Genomic DNA, 21079 nt, shown 5'->3' on the forward strand with positions numbered 1-21079 from the left:
CACAATATTTTTTTTTCTTTTCTTAAAGAAAATGAGAAAGTAAGAGGTGTGCAGGCAATAACCTTACACCATGTCCTTTTCTTTCAGGAAGAAAATCTCGTGAATACAGAAAATGATCTTCAGCGACGATTTTCAGTTTTCACAAGATTTTTAACATGAGATTTGCATGTTTATTTTTTTCAAAGGTCTCAGGGGCTTCGTAAAGAACACAAAATAGATGAAAAGAGAGAAAACAGACTGGATTTTATAACACTTGATGGTTTAAAATCCTGATGTTTTCCTGAATGTGCTGTATACGTTTCTCTTTCTTTCAGCGTTGTTTCAAGTTGGCCGACAGATGGCAGTAATGTCTCCGTTGCTATGGGAACTGGACACCCCCGAAGAAGAGATCGTGTGTCATGGGTTGTCAATTAGCTTGAAGCTACACGGACATAAACACGGTGTATAAATCAGTTAAATGTAGCGAGGTTACACTGTTCAAAGAGTAAATTCACCCAGAGAGGTAAGTGCCTGTTAATGAACAGCTCGCTTCTGCAGTTCTGCTGATATTATTGTTAGCAGAGGAATGTTTTAGAAGCTAGCCAGATGCTAGCTGTCTCCGGAACTGGATTATAAAAAAATAGCAACTCTTTACTGTTATTATAGTAACATTAAACTCACACTGTAACCTCTTAACATGAGACGTTTCTTAGTGTCTTTATGAAGCATTTGTATTTTAAATCTGTCGACTTTGATAACGTTAAATATACTACATCGAACATTTCTGCATTGGGTTTAGTTTGGGGAATATAGCTAGTTATAAACTTTATTTTATTAACTATTTATTAAAATACCTTACTGTCACAATGTCTCTTACAACAGCTGGAGTTAATAGTACTGAAATGAAGGCCAATAAAGAAGCTATTCATTTACTCTTCAGGTTCTACAAAATAAAATATAATCACCATTTCTTGCAGTGTATCTGAGAAACCTTTATTTCTGCATCGCATAATGGAAAAATAGTTGTATTTTTTTATTTATTTTACTTTAGGGCAACTGCATGCAAATGTCAACGTTACCAGTGAAAATTAAAGGAGTGCGAGTAGCAATAAATTGACATTCAGATCACTATTAAACTGTCGTGCTTAATTTACTTAAGGATGTGCTATGGTTTATAATATCCTTAAAAAACAATACCTGCGCACAAAACGGCACGTTTCACTCAGACTGAAGGAGATGTATATTTCTTTATTAGTGTATTACTTCCTGTTTCATTTGTTTCATGCAGCAGCTTGTGATTTCTAACACAAAAATGCCTAATGCCTAAAATCTGTAATGCTAGATTTGCCCCAGTAGTTTGTTATTATTAACTACTAACTAATCAGTAAGTCTTATTTGGACAGTTAAGTAACTATTTTACCAAGTAAGTGAAATTTAAAAAAAAGAAAGAAAGAAAGAAAAAAAGCACCAGTTGTTGCTGTGCAGCAAACAAACCTTTATTTCATCATAACATTATGGGGGGAAAAAAAAAACTTGAGTGTAGAAACGAATTGACATTCAGATCTCTGTGGAAATGTGGTGTTTAATTCCTTAAAACAAGGAGGTTGTATTCATAATCAATATTGATAAAATCTGCATAAGAAACAGCATTTCTTGATTAATTGTTTGATTTCTGGCATAAGAGCATCTGACCGATAACACTAGACGTTCTTCAGTAGTATACATTCCTAAACAGTGGATGTTTTTAAGACTATATTTTTTTGTGTTTAATAAAATCCCTTTTCTCAGTCTAGATGTCATCACATCCCTCACTCAGAGGTGTGCAGGAAAGTTTTTTCACTCCTGAAGGAACTCTGTCCAATCCCGACACCTCCTGCAGTTATTATTTTTGGTTGCACCTGCCTGTGATATTGTCTAATGAACTGAGTTGGGTTTAAATATAAACTGTTTAGTAATTTAGCGTCTCTGTGAGGACAGTGAAATTGACGTGAACTGTTACAGTTGTAGGCTGTAGAAGCAGCTGCTTGAGGAAGATGAGTCCGACGCAGTGGGAGCTCCCGCCGGAGCTGTGCTGCAGACCCATGGCCTTTGTGGCTCTGACAGGCCTCGACGTGGTCTACAATGCCGTCCATCGTGCCATCTGGGACGCCTTCTGTGCCAACCGACGGGCTGACAGAGTGCCCATTTCATTTAAAGTGCTGCCGGGAGACCACGAATACCCAAAGTGCAGAACCAAGGTAAAGACTGACTGAACTGAATCACTCATACTCACTCCTATATAGTGGATCTACAGGTGACTTTATGGTCTGATGTCTTTTAACAGAGAACCTCCTACGAGTGGTACATCCCTAAAGGTATCCTGAAGACAGGCTGGATGAATAAGCACCTGAACCTCGTGCCTGCACTGGTGGTGCTCTTCTACGAGCTGGACTGGGACGACGCTCAGTGGAAGGAGAAGCAGTCCGAGTGCGCCACTAAAGTAGAGATTGTCAGGTAGCTGTGGATGACATGTCATGGTCTTGGTTTTGGTTTATTTAGCATTTAAAATGATGAACATCTGATTCTGATGATCTCAATGATTCAGGACAAAATTCTAACATCAAATCTGCAGTCAGAGTTTGTTAATTTTTTTAATGTTTTCAAAAGATATTGTGATACTTGTAATATCTCGGAAAAGAGAACTGTGACAGATTATCAGATATCTATATTATATCGTCATATTGCCTATCCCTTCCCACAACCTCAGATGAAACTGTGTATGTCTCATAATTTGCATTTCTGGTTTGCAAGTTGCATCTGATTTCTGGGCCAGAAAGTTTTCAGCAGACAAGTAAAAAAAAAAAGCAAATACCTTTGCATGGCAAGATTACAAATCCCAATTTGTAAAAGTACCTTTGAAATTATATAATAATTACCAGTATTGGAAGGTTTTTCTGTTTGTTTGTTTTTTATTATTATTATTATTATTATTATTATTATTTCTTCTACTACTACAGACTGCACCTTTAAGCTTTATGTGTTACCAGAACATGCTGTAATGTCTCATGTAAATAATGACATATTCTCTGTTTTTTTTTTGTACATAGGACAAGTCTGCAGGGCAGAAACACTAAAGTTGCTGTTGTTTTAATTCAAAAGAAAACTCCGCTTCCCCCTGGTATGGCTAAAGTCTACTATATATTGATGTTCAGTGTATTAGAGCTATAAATCAGACACCCAAACTAACATGTTGCACCTTTTTTTTTTTTTTTTTTTTTTTTTTTTTTTTTTTTTTTTAAAAACTCATTCCTCATACCTGTGTGCAACTATATGCTGTGAGAGTTGCTGTGTGAGGGTCCTAACTGCATTTCAGGCCTTTTTTTTGTTAAATTCACTGGCTGTCTTGATAACCAAATCACCCGGTGAGATGTGCGAGGTGAATCGTTTGTGCGAGGTGAAGTAGTGTTGGAGCAGCTTCAAAGCTTTGCAGTGGACTCTGCCTGGAATCAGTGAATCGACTCCCAGCACCTTCAGTGTGAAACAAATGTAGCATTTATCAATTGTAAAAAAAATATATATATATATATAGTTTAACTGCTTATAAGCTAAACTGATGTAGTGCGTGCTGCAACATAACATAGACCACCTAATCAATAAGAGCTAGTAGCCAGCTGATCATTGTATTTGATCTAATTTAATAACTAATAATTTGTCTATTAGTTATTTAGGATGTTTACCTGATGCATATGGATCAGTGATTTACATTAAATGTGAAAAATTTAAATGTGAAACATCTGTGTACTCATACTGAAGGACCAAATATCCAAGGAACAACAAAAAAAAAAAAACGATCTGAGTAACATGACTGCAGCCTAATAGTAATTTAAAGTAATCTATAAGCAGTTCAGTTTATGTGATGTGTGTCGTACATTGCTGATGGTCATCCTTCAGTTGGTTGTTGTGTCCTGTCAGGTGAGGACGTGGTGGCGTCGGAGAGAGCCGCGGCTCTGTGTAATGCCTGCGATCTCTCAGCAAAGTCCCTGTTTGTCCTCCCTCACACCGATCACCTGGTGGGCTACATCATCAGGTCAGACTCATTAAACCGGCTCTTCTTCTCATAGAGCATTTGATATAGCTTGAATTATTGTACATGTTCTGACTGAGGTGATGTTATATGATTGCAAATATTTGTCTTCAGATAGACAGGTCTGTGCGTTGTGTACATTGTGTATTGTCTGCAGGTTGATTTTGTGTCTTTGGTTCTTACTTCTTGTACACACGTGTAGGTTGGAGAACGCGTTTTACGAGCACGCTCAGACCTACTACTATAACGAGATACGGAGAGTGAAGTCTCACAAAGAGTTCCTCAATAAAACCACTCATCAGGTAATGCTGAAGGTTATAAGAGACATCATGGCCACTAAATCCAATTCCTTTCTACAGAGATGTACTCTCTGATAATTGTTAGAGGATTGTTTATGTACATGTGTGATTTGTTAATCATTGTTATTAAAACGCTTATAGTACTTCTTTAAACACACTTTATAGAAAAGCCAGATTCATGAATGATGCTGTTTTGAGGTGCTTTCACAATTTTCTCTCAATTGACTGCTAGTATCTGCTAACTAGCATAGTCTGCCACTATCAGTTAGATTTCTTATCATCAGTATTAATGATGAAATAAAGATTGGTGTAACTTTGGTGTAGCTTTAGAGGAAGAAAATGAATGTTTTTCAATTCAACATGTCATAAATCTCCTTATATTCACTCAATAACAAGATTTTTTCACCAGCAGTCTGGTCTTCATGATTTTATTTTATTTATTTTTTTCCTCATTTTGTGACCTAATTGGTTGGAAGGTAAAAAGGCTTTACTTTTGGAACTATTTTGCAGGTCATTTAGTCACTTCCTGTAGGATTACATGTAAAACATGCACTGGTGGTTGAGGGAAAATCACCAAGTGTGAAACAGCCACCAAACATTTACAGCATTTAGCAAACAGTGCCTTACACACTGTAGGGCACTAGGCGGCGCTAAACACTCACAGAAAGTCATTTTATACACTAAAGTATTAAAATATTTTATATAATCAGAATTTTATCTGAATTTTTACTTTCCTAAAATCAGTTTTCTATCGGTGACCAAAAAAATTTAAGATCACCCTCATCTTTCTAAAATGTCCTTGATGATTTTGTCATTTGTTTGTGTTTCAGCTGCTGTTTGTGAGGCACCAGTTTAAAACTGGTTTCTTCAGCGAGCTCAAACAGGACACACAGAATGCTCTCAAGTATGCTACAGATTTTCTTCCTTTTATCTTTGCTGTAAAAGTTCCTTTCCAGAAACAATACACTAATGCTCTTTATATTTGTTTATTCTCCTCCACAGATACTATAAAACAGCATACAGTCTCATCCACGAGCTTCGAGCCCATGAGACCAACATGCTGGAGATCAAGACTTTGGCTGGGTTCATCAATTATAAGGTGTGTTTACATAGAAATCATAATTAACATTTATTTTCCATGATATCGTTTGATTTCAATTAATAGAATCACAATCAAATACATAACTGGCAAGTGCTGGCAAGTATTTATACTATAATCTGTGTAAACAACTTAAACAAATCAAGCTTTAAATTGTGTTCATAAATGATTTTTATTACTGTATTAAACCAATCAGCATCAACAAATGCGTATAAATCAACCATGAACAAACTCTAGCCTAGTTATTACAGACACACATACCACAACATTTAAAACAATGTCCTTTTAAAGGAGGTGTTTGGAATTTTTAGTGCTCTCTGTAGACTGTGACATGAACTGCAAATGCTATAAAAAACAGAACTTCCTTCTAACTGACTCCACCACATCTGCAGAAACTAGTGTGAAACTGCTACTGCAGTATTGTGTTGTGGGTTGCCCTTAAAAGAAAGAGAGTCAGAGATCTGTGTGGGTGTGGGCAGAGCAAACGTCTGGACCAGAAATATATAAACAGAGGACTTAAATGAAGAAACTAGTCAGATACATTACACTGCTATACTGTATATCACTGTTTTTCTAAAGTATGATATATTTGGGGCATAAATATTACAAACTGCAGCTTAAAGAAAAAACAATTTTAAAATGTTTGCTTTTTGAGAATTTTTCTGAATACAAACGATAGTTAAATACGATATCGTAATCACGATGGTCATTAGTTCATGACGGCAACAATAAACGTAATCTTGATTAACATTTTCTCATTAACATTTAACACTTTAACATTTGTGTGGCTGTAGTTTATAAACCTCATACAGGGTTTTGTGCATCAGTACTGCCCACAAGCCACACATGAACTGGTCACATTTCCTGTTTAAAAAAAAGTCACAGACTTGTGCAACCTATGTTAATCTCACCTCTCTTCTCTCCCTCGGCCTCGTCTCACCTCAGATCTGCAGGCTGTGTTTTCAGCACAACACCCCTCTGGATGCCATCGCTCAGTTCAGGAAGCACATTGACTTGTGCAAGAAGAAGATTGGGAGCGCTGAGCTGGCTTTCGAACACACCGCCTGGATGTCTAAGCAGTAGGAGACACTGTTTTTGAATGTTTTCTATATTTCTGAAGTTTTTAAAAAGCAGCAAGAACAGCTTACAACTAACTGAGAGCAATGATGCATATGATGTAATAGAGCTTTTAGGTAGTGTTTACTGTGAGACTGATATTTTTGACGAAAGTTTGTTTTCTCTGATGTCTTTTTTTTCCCCTAGTAGTGTAATTCATAAGAATGACTTTTCAAACTTTATAATCCCAGAAGTGCTTTTATTTATATATATATATATATATATATATATATATATATATATATATATATATATATATATATATATAAAATATGATAATATACATAATAGATATTATGTTGTACATTTTGTTGATAATGGAGATTATAACAATGTTACCGCTTATTGAAAATTTTTTTTTGTTCCCTTCTAAATGGTATATTCCTTTTGTGGCTTTTTAATTGCTCACCATAGTTGAGTTTTCTACATCACCCGCAGACTAACCTGTCCTTCTCTCGCTCGCTCTCTCTCTCTCTCTCTCTCGCTCTCTCTCTCTCTCTCTCTCTCTCTCTCTCTCTCTTTCTGTCTCTCTGTCTCTCTCTGCAGATTCCAGTCATTCGGTGATCTGTTCGATGAGGCGATTAAACTGGGCCTCACAGCGATACAGACCCAGAACCCAGGCTTTTACTACCAGCAGGCTGCGTGTTACGCCCAGGAGCGCAAGCAGCAAGCCACCCAGCTCTGTAGCCATGAGGTAGTGCTACTCTACCACACTTTCCACTCAGCATCACTCTCTCACAATCTCTCTGTCACTTATCATACACTCACTTTCTAAGCCAGCTGGCTCACTGTGACAAAGCATTCAGTACTTCTCAGTTGAGCAAGATGATGATGGGCTTCAAAACCAGGATACTGATCTCTTCAGTTTAAAGCTGCTACTGAAAGACATTTTTATCAGATATACAGTAGATATACAAAATAATCAGACTAGTGCAAAATTTCAGCTTCTGAGAATATATCCATCAGCACCATTACATGAGAAAATTATTACTATCGCAATTTGCTGAGATATTGCTGGTATTTTTTAATTTTTTAAATTTTTTTAAATAACATTTTTAATGACTTTTTTTTTTTAATCCATGATGTTAATTTTTTTGTTAGTTGGTCAGAAGCACAACTGTCTCAGTGTTACTATCTGTTAATAATTCAACTTTTAAGTAGCTAAACTTCAAATAACTACTAGTGTGTATCATTGCAAACTTCACATAATGCATCATACTGCAAATAACCATCTCAAAGACAGAGGCAAGATTTTTCTGTTGCTTTCTGCACATGTGCAGATGCTTAAAATCGAAGGATGTACACATGCACTGAATACTTGGGATAAAGTCCAGGTATAAGAAATCCATTAAAGGCTTTAATCCAGTTTAAGATACTGTAGTATTCTGTTCACATGACCACTTGTATACATGTTTAATGTAAAGACAAATTGCTCCCCTTTCTGTCGTTTTGGATACTGGCTCTGTTTTTTTTAGTGCATTTATTAAGCATATAATTGTGAAGAATTTTGTGGTATTTATAGTCGTTATAGTAATGTGTGTTATAGTAATGTGTGTTGTGATCCTTTCTGTAGCCCAGCGTGAGTTTTCCCACACCGGACCCTCTGGAGACGAACTCCGGAGCTCTGGATTTTTATGGACAGAGACCATGGAGACAAGGCCATCAGAGTGAGTGTCCACACCATGTTAAGGCGCAAATACACTTTGCTTTTACCACTCGTATGTGCACGCACGCAGCTGCTACATGAGCAGCATTGTTAACATGTTGGCGTATCGTAAGTACATCTGGAGGACAAAATGTGGCGTCCACTAGATGGCATGTAAGAGCCAAAACCTCCCAGTTCGTCTCGTTCCCAAGTCAAACTAATGTTTACCGATTTCATGCGCAGTAATGTTAAACACACTGACAAGCTCTGTTTCTCTTTTAAACTTTCTGCCAATTGTTGTCATTCAGCTGTGTCTCAAATCAAAAACTCTGACCTTACATTTAACAATATTTACTAATCTAGAAAATCCAGGAGACTGGTAAACAAAACAGCTTTTTCAATAATGGGCTAAAACAGTATATATTAAAATGACTGACAGGCTGCTAAATGTTTAGCATTCTCCTTATTAATTGAATATTAGCATTCATGTTGTTACATGTAGAGGCTTTTAGATCTGGGACAGAAATCTTTATTTATTAATGTTGCACTTTTGCACCACGTATGTTCAGGTACTCAGTATTCCAGTATGATGTCTTTTTGCAGGTATTGATCCACCTGATGCAGAGAAAGAAAAACAGGGCATTCTCGCTCTCCAGCTGAAGGAGAGGGACGTACTGCATTCGGTCAGTCTCTTTAAACGTTCACATTTATCGCTTTTAAGCTTTATGAAGCTCCTAAAAGAGAGCAGAAGATTTGGGGGCATTTTCACACTTGAGCCATTCGATTATGTTCTTGTTTCTCATCATCGCACATTTGTTTTCACACGGATGATGAATTTCTTCTGTTCTTCCGTTAATTGCACAACTGTTTTTTTTTTTGTTTTGTTTTTGTTTTTTTTTAAACCTCAATTCTGTAATGACATACACCAGGGCCTGTATGCCGGATGCTTACACAATTTAAGTGTAATAATAAAAATAAGTGTTGTGTTTAAGAAAGAAGACTGAATAAACTTTGCTCTGGTGAAGTTTTCCGTTTATTTAACCAGAGATCAATTTTCTGAACCGCACCCAGGTTCAAAAACAACTTTCACAGCCAAACAGACCAAGTTGTCCTTGGGCCAGTTAAAAAAAAAAAAAAGTGTGAAAATTAGTAAGTAAATCTAGCATTCTCTTAGGGTGTGCCATAAATGTTAATAATATTGTACTTCCTGCATTTTCCTTCTTAATTAATCAAATATGATAGTACATGACATGTGAGAACATGTCATTTCAGGCTGTTGATTAGCACTGAACGGTTATTTAGCACTGTGTGCTTGTGTGTTGGTTTTGTCCACAGGAGCTGATCATCGCATTGCTCAGTAATGCCGTTGCACAATTTAAGAAGTACAAGTGTCCTCGCATGAAGAGCCATCTGAGTGAGTGTGCAGTGTGTTTCTGATGGCACCACCTCCTCCACATCTATTTGACCACACAGACTTAACCCTTCATGTCCTGAAGTTCTTTCAGATGCAAAACTCAGCCTAGCTTTATTTGTTTGACTTTTGAGTTTAAAAACAGCTATCTTCAGGTAAATCTGATAAAATTACTGATTGTACATTTAAATAATTCCAATAATTAGGTGCTTCAGGGAAGTGAACAATACGCATTGATTTAACACTGTGTTTTAGATGTGATAATAATCATATATGTGCTTACAGTGGTCCAGATGGGTGAGGAGTATTACAACGCCAAGGATTACACTAAAGCTTTAAAGTGAGTCACCTGTTCTGAATGTAGTGCCGTTTATGTTTAGTGCAGACTGAGGCAGCTGTGGGAGTAAGGAGTGAATTGCAGTGGGAGTGAATTTTGCATGTGTGTGTTTCCTGCAGACTGCTGGACTACGTGATGTGTGACTATCGTACTGAACGCTGGTGGACTCTGCTCACCTCCATCTTGTGCACGGCACTGAAGTGCTCGTACCTGATGGGCCACATTAAAGACTACATCACCTACTCAATGGAGCTGGTGGGCAGAGGTACCTTACTCCTCCATCAGCATCTCTCTCCCTTCCTTCACTCATTAAGTCCAGTGCATGCAGTAGTTGTGTGTCTGTGTGCGCATATATGTGTGTGTACACACACACACACACACACACACACATATATATATATAAGATAAACATAAAAGATGTTTATATATAGTCCACAAGAGAAAATAATAGCTGAATTTATAAAAATGACCCTGTTCAAAAGTTTACATCCCCTTGATTCTTAATACTGTGTTGTTACCTGAATGATCCACAGCTGTGTTTTTTTTGTTTACTGATAGTTGTTCCTGAGTCCCTTGTTTGTCCTGAACAGTTAAACTGCCTGCTGTTCTTCAGAAAAATCCTTCAGGTCCCACAAATTCTTTGGTTTTCCAGCATTTTTGTGTATTTGAACCCTTTCCAACAATGACTGTATGATTTTGAGATCCATCTTTTCACACTGAGGACAACTGAGGGACTCGTATGCAACTATTACAGAAGGTTCAAATGCTCACAGATGCTCCAGAAGGAAAAAACATGCATTAAGAGCCGGGGGGTGAAAACTTTTGAACAAAATGGAAATGTGTGCATTTTTATATATATATATATATATATATATATATATATATATATATATATAAAATATAATGTTATGTATGTATGTATGTATAATAAAACACTGCCTTTGTGTGCATGCCCAGCTTCTACTCTGCGTGAAGATCAAAAGTCCAGGATTGAGAAGAACTTGATCAGAGTGCTTATGGTGAGTGAATCATGGTGTAATTATGGAGCAAATTATGTACACGTAATGTAAATAAATATGATATGGCCTCTCGTTTCAGAATTCTACATGCTGTACTACAGCTTATTTAAAGTCAAAGGGTGAAATAGTCAAAGATTAACGTGTAACATCCAGCAAAGTTTGAATGAAAAATAAGTATTACTGAAAACCGTCTGGGTGGGCATGGGGTAATATTCTAATGAGAACCCTAGATTGACATTGATATGTCCAAGCTAAAATCACTAGATTAACTTCCACTTACAGAAGTGCTCAGACTTGAAAATACCATTTAGAGGTGAATGGAAGGACAAGTGACATTTGGTTTGCGATTGGTCAAAATTAAGCTTATGCAATGTTAGCTCCACCCACTTTACTTCAAATGGGAAGAAATTCTGGAGAAATTCATGTAGACATTTCAAACTCACAAATTATTCATACATTGTTCTGTACATTGAGATCACAATAACAACACTAACATTATAGATTTATTCATGTCTGGTTAATCTATAAAAAGAGTCTGATCACAAATGGGGAAAAAAAAATTTAATCTGTATGTGTGCAGAAATCAGTAGCATCTTTTTATTTTCTGTAGCTAAGGCTCTTCGTTTACTAGAAGTTTTTCAGATTAAAGCAGAGAGATTGTGTATTATTAAAATAAAAAAATAAAAAAAACATAGAGGGCTGAAGCAGAGGCCTGTTAATTGTGTAAATGGGCCACCCCATTGCTACACTCCCTCCACTGGCTTCCTGTGGCTGCCCACATAAGGTTTAAAACACTGATGCAAGCCTACAAAGCCAAAAAATGGATGAGCACCCACTTACCTCAAAGCACTTTTACACTGCACTGCACCACGCTCCCTCCGATCCTCTAGCACTGCTGGACTCGTCCCACCATCTCTCAGAGTACAAGGAAGGCATGCATCAAGACTCTTCTCTGTTCTGGCACCTAGGTGGTGGAATGATTTTCCCCTAGATGTCAGTACAGCTGAGTTACAGGCAGTCTTCAAACAATGTCTAAAGACCTACCCTTCCCAATGTACTTAAATTTAAAATTTTAAATTGTTGTCTGTGTGCTTTTCTTACTATATTAGCTCCCCAACAGAGTTTTACGATTGATGGCATTCTTAGTCCATGACCTACTGAACCAGTAGCAGGTTATATTTATTGATGGAGACTTCAAAGCACTTCTGTAAGTCGCTCTGGATAAGGGCATCTGCCAAATGCCATAAATGTAAATGTAAATATCATGTTTGTTTCTAATCAGAATGAGGTTCCTGAGCCAGAGCCGGAGTGTGACCCAGGCTCTGTAAAGGCTGCTCAGGTGCTGTGGAGTGACCGCGTCTCGCTGGCCAGCAATAATGAGTTCACCGTCGAGGTGCAGGACTATGTGCCCTTCAGTGAGTACTGATTTCAGTGTTTATCACACAGAGTGTGATTAATATATGTATGGTGTTTGATCTTAAGACACAGATTCTGAATATGGCCCAATATACTGTATGATCACTACATAGGGTATTACTGTATAGTGCACTACATGCACAGTAAAACTACAATAAGCACCTGCTGGAAAATATTCTGTCTTGTAATACTTTTAGGACACATACCTTGTTTGTTTTTGCATTTATTTAGAAAATTGAGACTATTCTAAAAATTGTGTAGGAATAAACAGAGACCCATGAAGCAATACAAGGGTCATTTTTTCAAAGTTACACTAAACCTATACCTAAGATAATAGTAGACCATGGGCCTTTGAATATGTAAAGATTATGAAAATTTGATAAGGGTTTGAATGTTGAAATTTGTGATGTTGAAAGTTGAAGTTTGTGATGTTTGAATGTTGAAATTGCTATGCCATCCCTAACACACAAATACACACAAGGTCAGTGACAATGAATCCAGAATGTACTGTCAGTATTTTTATATCTGTGGTGTTAAATACAATATACTAAATAATATGGACTTCCTCTTTCTTACCTTGCACATTTAAGCAACGCTAATAAATTGTAACGTCCAGACACGAAAAACGGACCACTAGAGGTAAAGCTTTAAAGTACGCTTCATGGCAGAGGAGACTGAGATGCTTATTAATGAGGAACAAAAGGCTGATTAGCTAGAGACAGACTGTTGATCACAAATTAGCAATACCGAGTATCTGCAGGTTTAAATCGGTTTGGTGCAGAATTTTCTCTGAAATCTGAGTATATGTTGTTCTGCCTTAAGGTAAGTCTGATTTATATAGACATGCAGTTTGCATGATGCTAAACTGGAGGCCGTAAGCGTCCCTTACTTTTTAGCAAAATTAGCCTGAAGAAGAACTGATAAAGCAAATTTGAGTAATTATGTATGCCTTAATGCATTTATAAGGAGCAGGATACAGAATGTTCGATTGATGATGTGTTTCATACATCTGTCTCAGTCCAATGCAAGGCCAAGTTCCTGTCTCCCAGCTTTCATGTAGACGAGCCTGTCCAGCTACATGTGTACTTAAGAGCAGACTGTCCCCATCCTGTCCGCTTCGCCAAGCTGTGCGTCAGCCTCAGCAACCAGGTGCGCACACACACACACACACACACACACGTCTCAGTATGTGTCTCTCTCTCCCTCTCTCTCACACATACACTATATATATATATATATATATATATATATATATATATATATATATATATATATATATATATATATATGCTATTGTCACTATTATTTCAGGAGTATAACCAGTTCTGCCTGGTGGAAGAGGCATGCAAAGGAAAGGACATCTTAGAAACATCCTCACAGCAGAACATGTGTCTCGTTCCTGGAAAGGCCAGGAAGTACTGCTTCAAATTCGTGGCCAAGACTGAGGACGTTGGAAGAAAGATCGAGGTACACGATTAGAGTTTGTACTGTAAAAGTAAATGAAGTTTGTTTGTTCCCCCCCAGTGGGTGTAATTAATGGTTCCTCTGCTTCAGATCACACACGTGGACCTGATGCTGGGCAGCGAGAGTGGCCGCTGTGTGTATCTGAACTGGAGGGGAGGAGGTGGTGATGCTGCATCTACCCATGAGGCTTTGCAGGCGTCCCGCTCTTTTAAGAGGAGAACCCGTGTCCCAGAGCAGCAGGTTGACTGGGAGGCTATTTCCATCCAAGCTAGCACCATGTAGGTTAATCACTGATAATAATTGACATAGTGCTTTTCCAACACTTAATACAAAGCAAATGTAATACACACACACAAAATTAAACTTCTTAAAACAGCAGAAACCCATTCTGCTAGATAAGACATGGTTTCTGACACAGAATACCTGAGAATTTCCTCATGTGGTCTCTTTTTAAACAATTTTCAGTAGATTACTAAATATCTACACATTACTTCTAGAAGGTAATTATGACTCAGGTTTACTGCTGGTTGCCGTGGTAGTACCTAGTTATGATAGAGTTGTTAAGATTGCCATCTTGATTTTTTATTCTGTCATTTTTCGCGACATTTATGTAGCAACAGTTTAAACAATTGTGAAGTTTTTCCACCATTTCCGGGGAAGCATTTTACAGGAAGAGAAAATTGGAGGAAAAAAATAAAGCATCTTGTGTCCTACTCTCCCGCTGGTAGTTGCCACATAGCTTCAGTTCTTGTTTACATAAATTTAAACTCTGCACGGTTTACACTCGCAACACCACGTCATTGTTTCATTGAAAAGAAGTGATTTTCAGCTTTCACTTTGTTGTTTCATGTTGCTCTGAATACAGAGTTGATTATATGGGTTCTTTGCTCTAGATCATATATATGGTCATGTGGGTTGTTGTCACATTAAAAATGTAACATCGATATGACAAATCAACATCTGTTAATGTCAGTCATGTTTTTTTTCTGATGATCCACTTAACTCCCCAGTGAAACCTGCACATGGTTTTCTGATCTATGCAGAACATGGATGTTAAACTGTAAACATTTGGTTAATATTGCACACTTCATAACAACATTCTGAGTGATGACTCAATGAATGAGATACATTTATAAGTGTGAATGTGTGTGTTTCCCGTGTAGGATCATATCCCGAGTCCCCAGAATCTCTGTACAGCTGCATCACGATTCCCCAGCCCTGACCAATGAGATGTACTGCATGACCGTCACCATCCAATCAGAGGAAGATACGGTGGCCAAAGACGTCAGTCTCACTGCAGGCCTCAAGCCAGGTACGCACACACAGCTCCACGTTTCCACCATGTGATGTTTAGTTAGAAGTGTGCATTGCAGTGCTTTATAGGATAACGAGTGTCTGTGTTATAGGTCAGGATGCAAATCTCACACAAATGACCTACGTTACACTGAATAGCTCAGAGGTGTGCGATGAAGCACATCCCGCCTTGCTAACTGATATTTCTATTGGAGAGCTGCAGCCAGGGCAGAAGGTAAACCCACACACACACACACACACACACACACACACACTTCATGCTGGTGATAATATGTCAGGTTCAACAGCAGTGAAATAGTAGCTTTTTAGAAAATCTTTGAGTTTCAGTGAGTACCTTAACATTTTGCAGAAAATGAAGTATAGTGTGTGTGTGTGTGTGTGTGTGTGTGTGTGTGTGTGTGTGTTACTTTCTGGTTGCCAGATTGAGAAGAAGCTGTACATTCGCTGTGTGAGCACAGGATCCAGAATCTTCTTGTTTCATGTGTCTTATGCTATGAGCACCACGGTGGAGGGTAAAGACATCACATGCAGGTGTCACAAGGTGAGCTCTGAGCCCAGTCTGAATTAAGTGCATGATTTTAACCCCAGTTTCATTTATTACATTTTAAATCCTAATTGAATTTAACTGGATTTCTAAACTTTATTGTCAATGTTTAGGATGAAACCGTGACCATAGATACAGTCGTTCCATTTGACGTGGCTTTCAAGTTTGTGTCCACTAAGGTGAGATTTTCTAAATATAATATCTAACTGTACTCATTATTTATAGAAATGTAATGTTTTGTAAATATATATGAAATATTTAGTTCCTTTTCTTAAATATCAAAATATATTTTTCTTTGAAAGCAACTAGAATTTTTATTGACTGTGTTTAGAAGTAACACAGTATATATGAGGTGTACTCTGTGTGTCAGTTTGAGCACCTGGAGCGAGTGTATGTGGACGTGCCCTTCCTGCTGATGACAGACATTTTGAGCGCGTCGCCATGGCCTGTGCATTTAGTTAGCAGTGAGCTACAGCTGGCTTCCAACATGGCCGCCGTTGACGAGCCCCAGAGCCAGGTGGAGGGAGGTGAGAAACAGCAGTTGATCTGTACAGGTCAATACAGTGTACAATTGTGGCCTCTTCTGTGTAATTTTGCGTTGTGTTTTTGTAGTGGTGCTGCAGACGGGCGAGTGTGCAAGTGAGTGCTTCAGTCTCAGATGTCCTCCAGTTCAGAATGGCACCAGCACTGTGGCAGCAGGACATTACCTCATCTCCTGGAAGAGGTGTGAAATTTCAGTAATAATAATAACAATAATATTAAAAAAGCGAGATCACAAGGTAAAAGTGAACGCAGTCGCAGTATGACACCCACTTTTTGCACAGATTTGCAATTTAAAAACAATGTTAAGTTATACACCGATTTACTACATATTAGCCAAATGAAATTCAGTCAGTGATTAAAATCCAGCATTAACTTGGTGCACAATTTACACAGTTTGCATGTTGGTAGTGTTTCCACCTCTGTTTTTCACATAACGTTCTGTAATTCCCATCACCTATATTGGCAAACAGCTAAAACATGACTGACACTAAATATCCTTGTGTATTAGGAAATCTGCATGCGCCGAGACACCGGTTGTCAAAACAAGTATGATCCTGCCTCACGTCATCGTAGAGACTATTCCTCTGTATGTGCATGCTGGTAAGTCAGATTTTAATTAATGTCAGCATTTTAATTAACATGATTAAATATTACATTATGTTAACTGTAGTATATTAATAAATGTTAAATATGCTAAAAATATTTTTTTAATATTCTGTTATAAAATATTATACTGAAATGCATTTTATTCTTTCTCGTGTTGTTTGTGGGTCCAGACCTGCCCTCCTTTGGTCGTGTGCGTGAGTCTCTTCCTGTGCGGTACCACATTGAGAATCGGACCGGGCTGGTGCAGGACGTGGATCTGTCCGTGGAACCCAGCGATGCCTTCATGTTCTCCGGACTCAAACAGGTCAGTGATTGAAAGAACTGAAAATGACAAAAATCAGGTTTAAACAGATATTGTCACTCAGTGTTAAACAAAATGAGAAGCTAGTTATTAATGCTGATCAGAACAGATCAGAATGCTGTCGAAACTGTAAAGTGTGTCTCATTCCACCTAAACACAGATTTTCAGTTGCACAAGTTAAATGTTTCTCAAAGCCACAACTTGCTGCTTTATTTTAACAGATGTTTTGTAAAATCAGAACCTTTGACGTAACTTGTTATGTACACTATATGGACAAAAGTTTGTGGACGCCTGATCATCACAGCCAGATGTACTTCTTGAACATCCCAAATTCAGATTTAATCCCCCTTTAAGAGTAACCTGCACTCTTCTATGAAGACTTTCCACCAGATGTTGGAGCGTGGCTGAGGGGATTTGTGATCATTCAGCCACAAGAGCATTAGTGAGATCAGACACTGATGTTGGTGAGGAGGTCTGGGGTGCAGTCAGTGTTCCAGTTCATGCCAAAGGTGTTCAGTGAGTTTGAGTTCAGAGCTCTGTGCAGGACACTCGAGTTCTTCCACTCCAACTTTGGCACACCATGTCTTCATGGAGCTCGCTTTATGTACAGGGTAGTTGTCATGCTGGAACAGATTTGAGCCTCTTAGTTCCAGTGAAGGGAAATCGTAATGCTACAGCATACAAAGACATTCTATAGAATTGTGTGCTTCCAACTTTGTGCCAGGTTTGAGGAAGACCCACATATGGGTGTGATGGTCAGGTGTCCACATACTTTGGGCCATATAGTGTATCTCAGAGCCCGTCCTGGAGTACCTTTTAAGTTCCAAGGAATGTAAATCTATGATTGCTTCCTTATGAGATGTAGTGCAGAAGATGAATAATCTACATGAGCTTTATAAGTACAGAGTAGTCACAGCTAACTTTTGTTCAGTCTTGTGTCAGTTTCACCTTTACTACTTGTCACTGCCACAAAATTCTGCATTCAAGGTTGAACAGACTCTCAGCAAAAGCTAACTAGAGAGCAAAACTTAACCAAGCTAGGTCTTACTGTGCTCCATAACTGGGTAGATTCATACATGCGCTAAACAATCCTGATTGTCCTTGTTGAGTCATGTAGCAGGCTGGGCATCTTCAGGCAAAGGCATGTCAATCAAGTGCCTCACCCACATTCAGTTATTTGACATTCTGTCTTTGAAATTTTACTGAATGTTAAAAATACCACTCAATTTTTCTATTAATCTGTTACACTATGCCCCCTGGGACTAACATCACTAACCCAATAACAGGGAAAATGTAATCGAGCTGTGTGTGTGTGTGTGTGTGTGTGTGTGTGCGCGTGTAGGTGCGGATGAGGATTTTGCCTGGTGCAGAGCAGGAAATTGTGTACAATTTCTACCCTCTGATGGCCGGGTATCAGAACCTGCCTGTGCTCAACATCAACCTGCTGCGCTTCCCCAACGTCTCCAACCAGCTGCTGCGCCGTTTCCTCCCCACCCGCATCTTCATCAAGGTGAGCAGTGCACTAACACCTGCTGAATTCTCAAATCTGATTGATCAGAAGGTGTTTATTAATTTTCTTTAACAGATAGTAGTTCAACGGTAAATTAAATCACAGGTTTATATTATGCACTATGTTATCATTTCTATAGTAACAACTCATTCAGAGGGACTTGTATGACAGACTCTGAACATAATCTAAGCTGAATGATAAACAGATTTATTTATTTATTTTTTTTAAATGTTAGTTAACACAGGAAAATACAGTATAGGGTTAATCATTGACATAGTGAAAAAGAGACAGAAAAATTAATCACATCATTGACATAGACAAATTAACATTTATGGAGGGATTCTCCAGTGTCAGTGCTTTTTTTTTTTTTTTTTTTTTTTTCTTTTTTTTTCTTTTTTTTTTTTTCTTTTCAGTAAGTTTTCCACCATGGGTAAATCTTTGTGCTTTTCCAGTTTTGCAAGTAAAATGACAAGCTGCATTTTTGTCTTATTAACCTCAAGAGAAAGTTGTTATACAGCTAGATAGTGGTTATAAAGCTGTTATACTATAACTGATCATAGGAATTTATTTGTTTTGCAGGTGTTCCACAACATTAAACGTAATTATAAGCAGTTAAAATTGCATCATGTCATTCATCAATAAATAAAAATTTGTAATCATTGTCAAGTTAAGTGGCTTTATTGGCATTTCAATCATATACAGCTAGTTAGTACACAGTGAAACGAAACAACGTTCCTCCAGGACCAAGGTGCTACATAAAACAAAACACAGAACTACAGTAGACATTACATATATTTACATAAAGTGCACAGTAGTTCTGTGTTTTGTTTTATGCAGACGGCACAAGACAGTACAAAAACTATCAAAACAAAACAATGGACACGGTGAGTTACAGTGCAGTGCCGACTAGCACTCAGTACTAATAAAAAGTGAATCATATGACAGTAGTGCAAAAATTGGCAAATCGCTGTGGTATAAGAGAAATAATATATATATATATATATATATATATATATATATATATATATATATATATATATATATATATATATATATATATATATATATATATAAATAACAGCAAGCCCCAAGGTGTTTCACTCTTTACTAACAACTGAACGATTGCAGAAGTTAAAAATCCTTTTCTTTCTTCTTGTTTGCAGCCTCAGGGAAGAAACGGAGATGCTTCTATTGCAGCTGCCTGAGAAATGTGCTGGTGAAGCTTCTAATCTTAGACTTGTTTAGCTCGATTGTCTGGAGTGAGCTGGTCCAACATCATAGTGAAAGAAACCCTTGAATCCCCTGCCACTTGTAGCGATTCCTCCCTGAGAATTTATACTTCATAGCAGGATGAAGACTGACATTTCCCTTCTCTTAGGCTATGATGCAGTCTGGAAATCCAATATGTGTTCAGTGTAATGACGTTAAACATACAGCCAGTGCAGTGTAGATCATGGTTGGTTTTGTTTGCTTTATTTAAATTTGTGCTTTAAAAAGTGTTGCTTCTGCTGCTGTTATTAATTAATCTTAATGGATCTTGACTAAACATTTACTAATGTAAATCCAACATATGGTAATAAAATAAAATAAACAATTATTCCTCGGTTTTGAAAGACTGATTTTTCCAGTGGGGGGGATTGGACATTGACAAGCCTTCCTCTTTCCCAACTAAGCCAGCTGTCTTCATTGCTTTTTTTAAGGTGAGTATCTCTGATCAGGCTGGGCGTGAAGTTAATTTCAGGGCCAGTACACAGCAGCCATAATCCAAGAAAATATACAGGCATATTTGAAATTATGTGAGTATTACAGAAATGTCTTTGTAGTTAAGTAGTGTAATCTAACACTGGGAATATGAGAGAAATCTAAGCTTTAATTGATGTACATTTATTCTGTGGAGAAAAAAAATTAACACGTCACATTTATTATCACATACACTGACCACTGAGTCTTCTCCTATAATCACTGAGATTGAGTGAGAAATCTGAGCTCACTTCTTATTACAGAATCTTTCCACATCCTCCAGGGTCCTAACTTCTGTCCAGCAGACTCTCGTCTACAGGTTTTCAGTGGGGTTTAGGTCAGGGGACTGGGATGGCTATGACAAAAGCTTGTTTCTGTGGTCAATGAACAATTTTTGTGTGGATTTGGATGTATATTTTGCATCGTTGTCCTGCTGGATAATCCAACCATGACCCAGTGGTAACTTCTTAGCAGGCAGCTAGATATTCAATTACAATTTGCTACAGTTGTCTGGAATGTCTTTGTATTGTAATGCTGTAGTATTACAATTTCCCTTCACAGGGGTATAACCTGTTCCAGCATGACGAACTTGTTCTAGTTTCTGTTCTGCTACACAAAGCGAGCTCCATAAAGACATTGTTTGCCAAGAGTGGAAGAACTTGAGTGGCCTGCA

The 21079-nt window shown here is 37.8% G+C and overlaps 1 protein-coding gene across 1 annotated transcript; it reads left to right on the top strand.

Annotated features, from left to right (window-relative positions):
* Nucleotides 1-349: 349 nt before the first annotated feature.
* trappc11 (trafficking protein particle complex subunit 11) lies at nt 350-20265 on the top strand. Its single transcript, XM_026919556.3, has 30 exons — nt 350-502; nt 1981-2216; nt 2303-2472; nt 3066-3136; nt 3931-4045; nt 4245-4344; nt 5172-5245; nt 5344-5440; nt 6386-6519; nt 7103-7250; nt 8130-8223; nt 8805-8884; nt 9537-9615; nt 9898-9952; nt 10069-10214; nt 10907-10968; nt 12251-12383; nt 13403-13533; nt 13696-13851; nt 13939-14126; nt 15012-15160; nt 15255-15376; nt 15584-15703; nt 15820-15885; nt 16077-16233; nt 16319-16430; nt 16758-16849; nt 17026-17159; nt 18499-18666; nt 19830-20265. The coding sequence occupies exons 2-30, from the start codon at nt 2013-2015 to the stop codon at nt 19869-19871; spliced, it is 3399 nt and encodes a 1132-aa protein (XP_026775357.3). The 5' UTR covers nt 350-502; nt 1981-2012; the 3' UTR covers nt 19872-20265.
* The last annotated feature ends 814 nt before the right edge of the window (nt 20266-21079 follow it).

The sequence above is a fragment of the Pangasianodon hypophthalmus genome, chromosome 9, assembly GCF_027358585.1.
Source record: "Pangasianodon hypophthalmus isolate fPanHyp1 chromosome 9, fPanHyp1.pri, whole genome shotgun sequence".
Taxonomy (NCBI): domain Eukaryota; kingdom Metazoa; phylum Chordata; class Actinopteri; order Siluriformes; family Pangasiidae; genus Pangasianodon; species Pangasianodon hypophthalmus.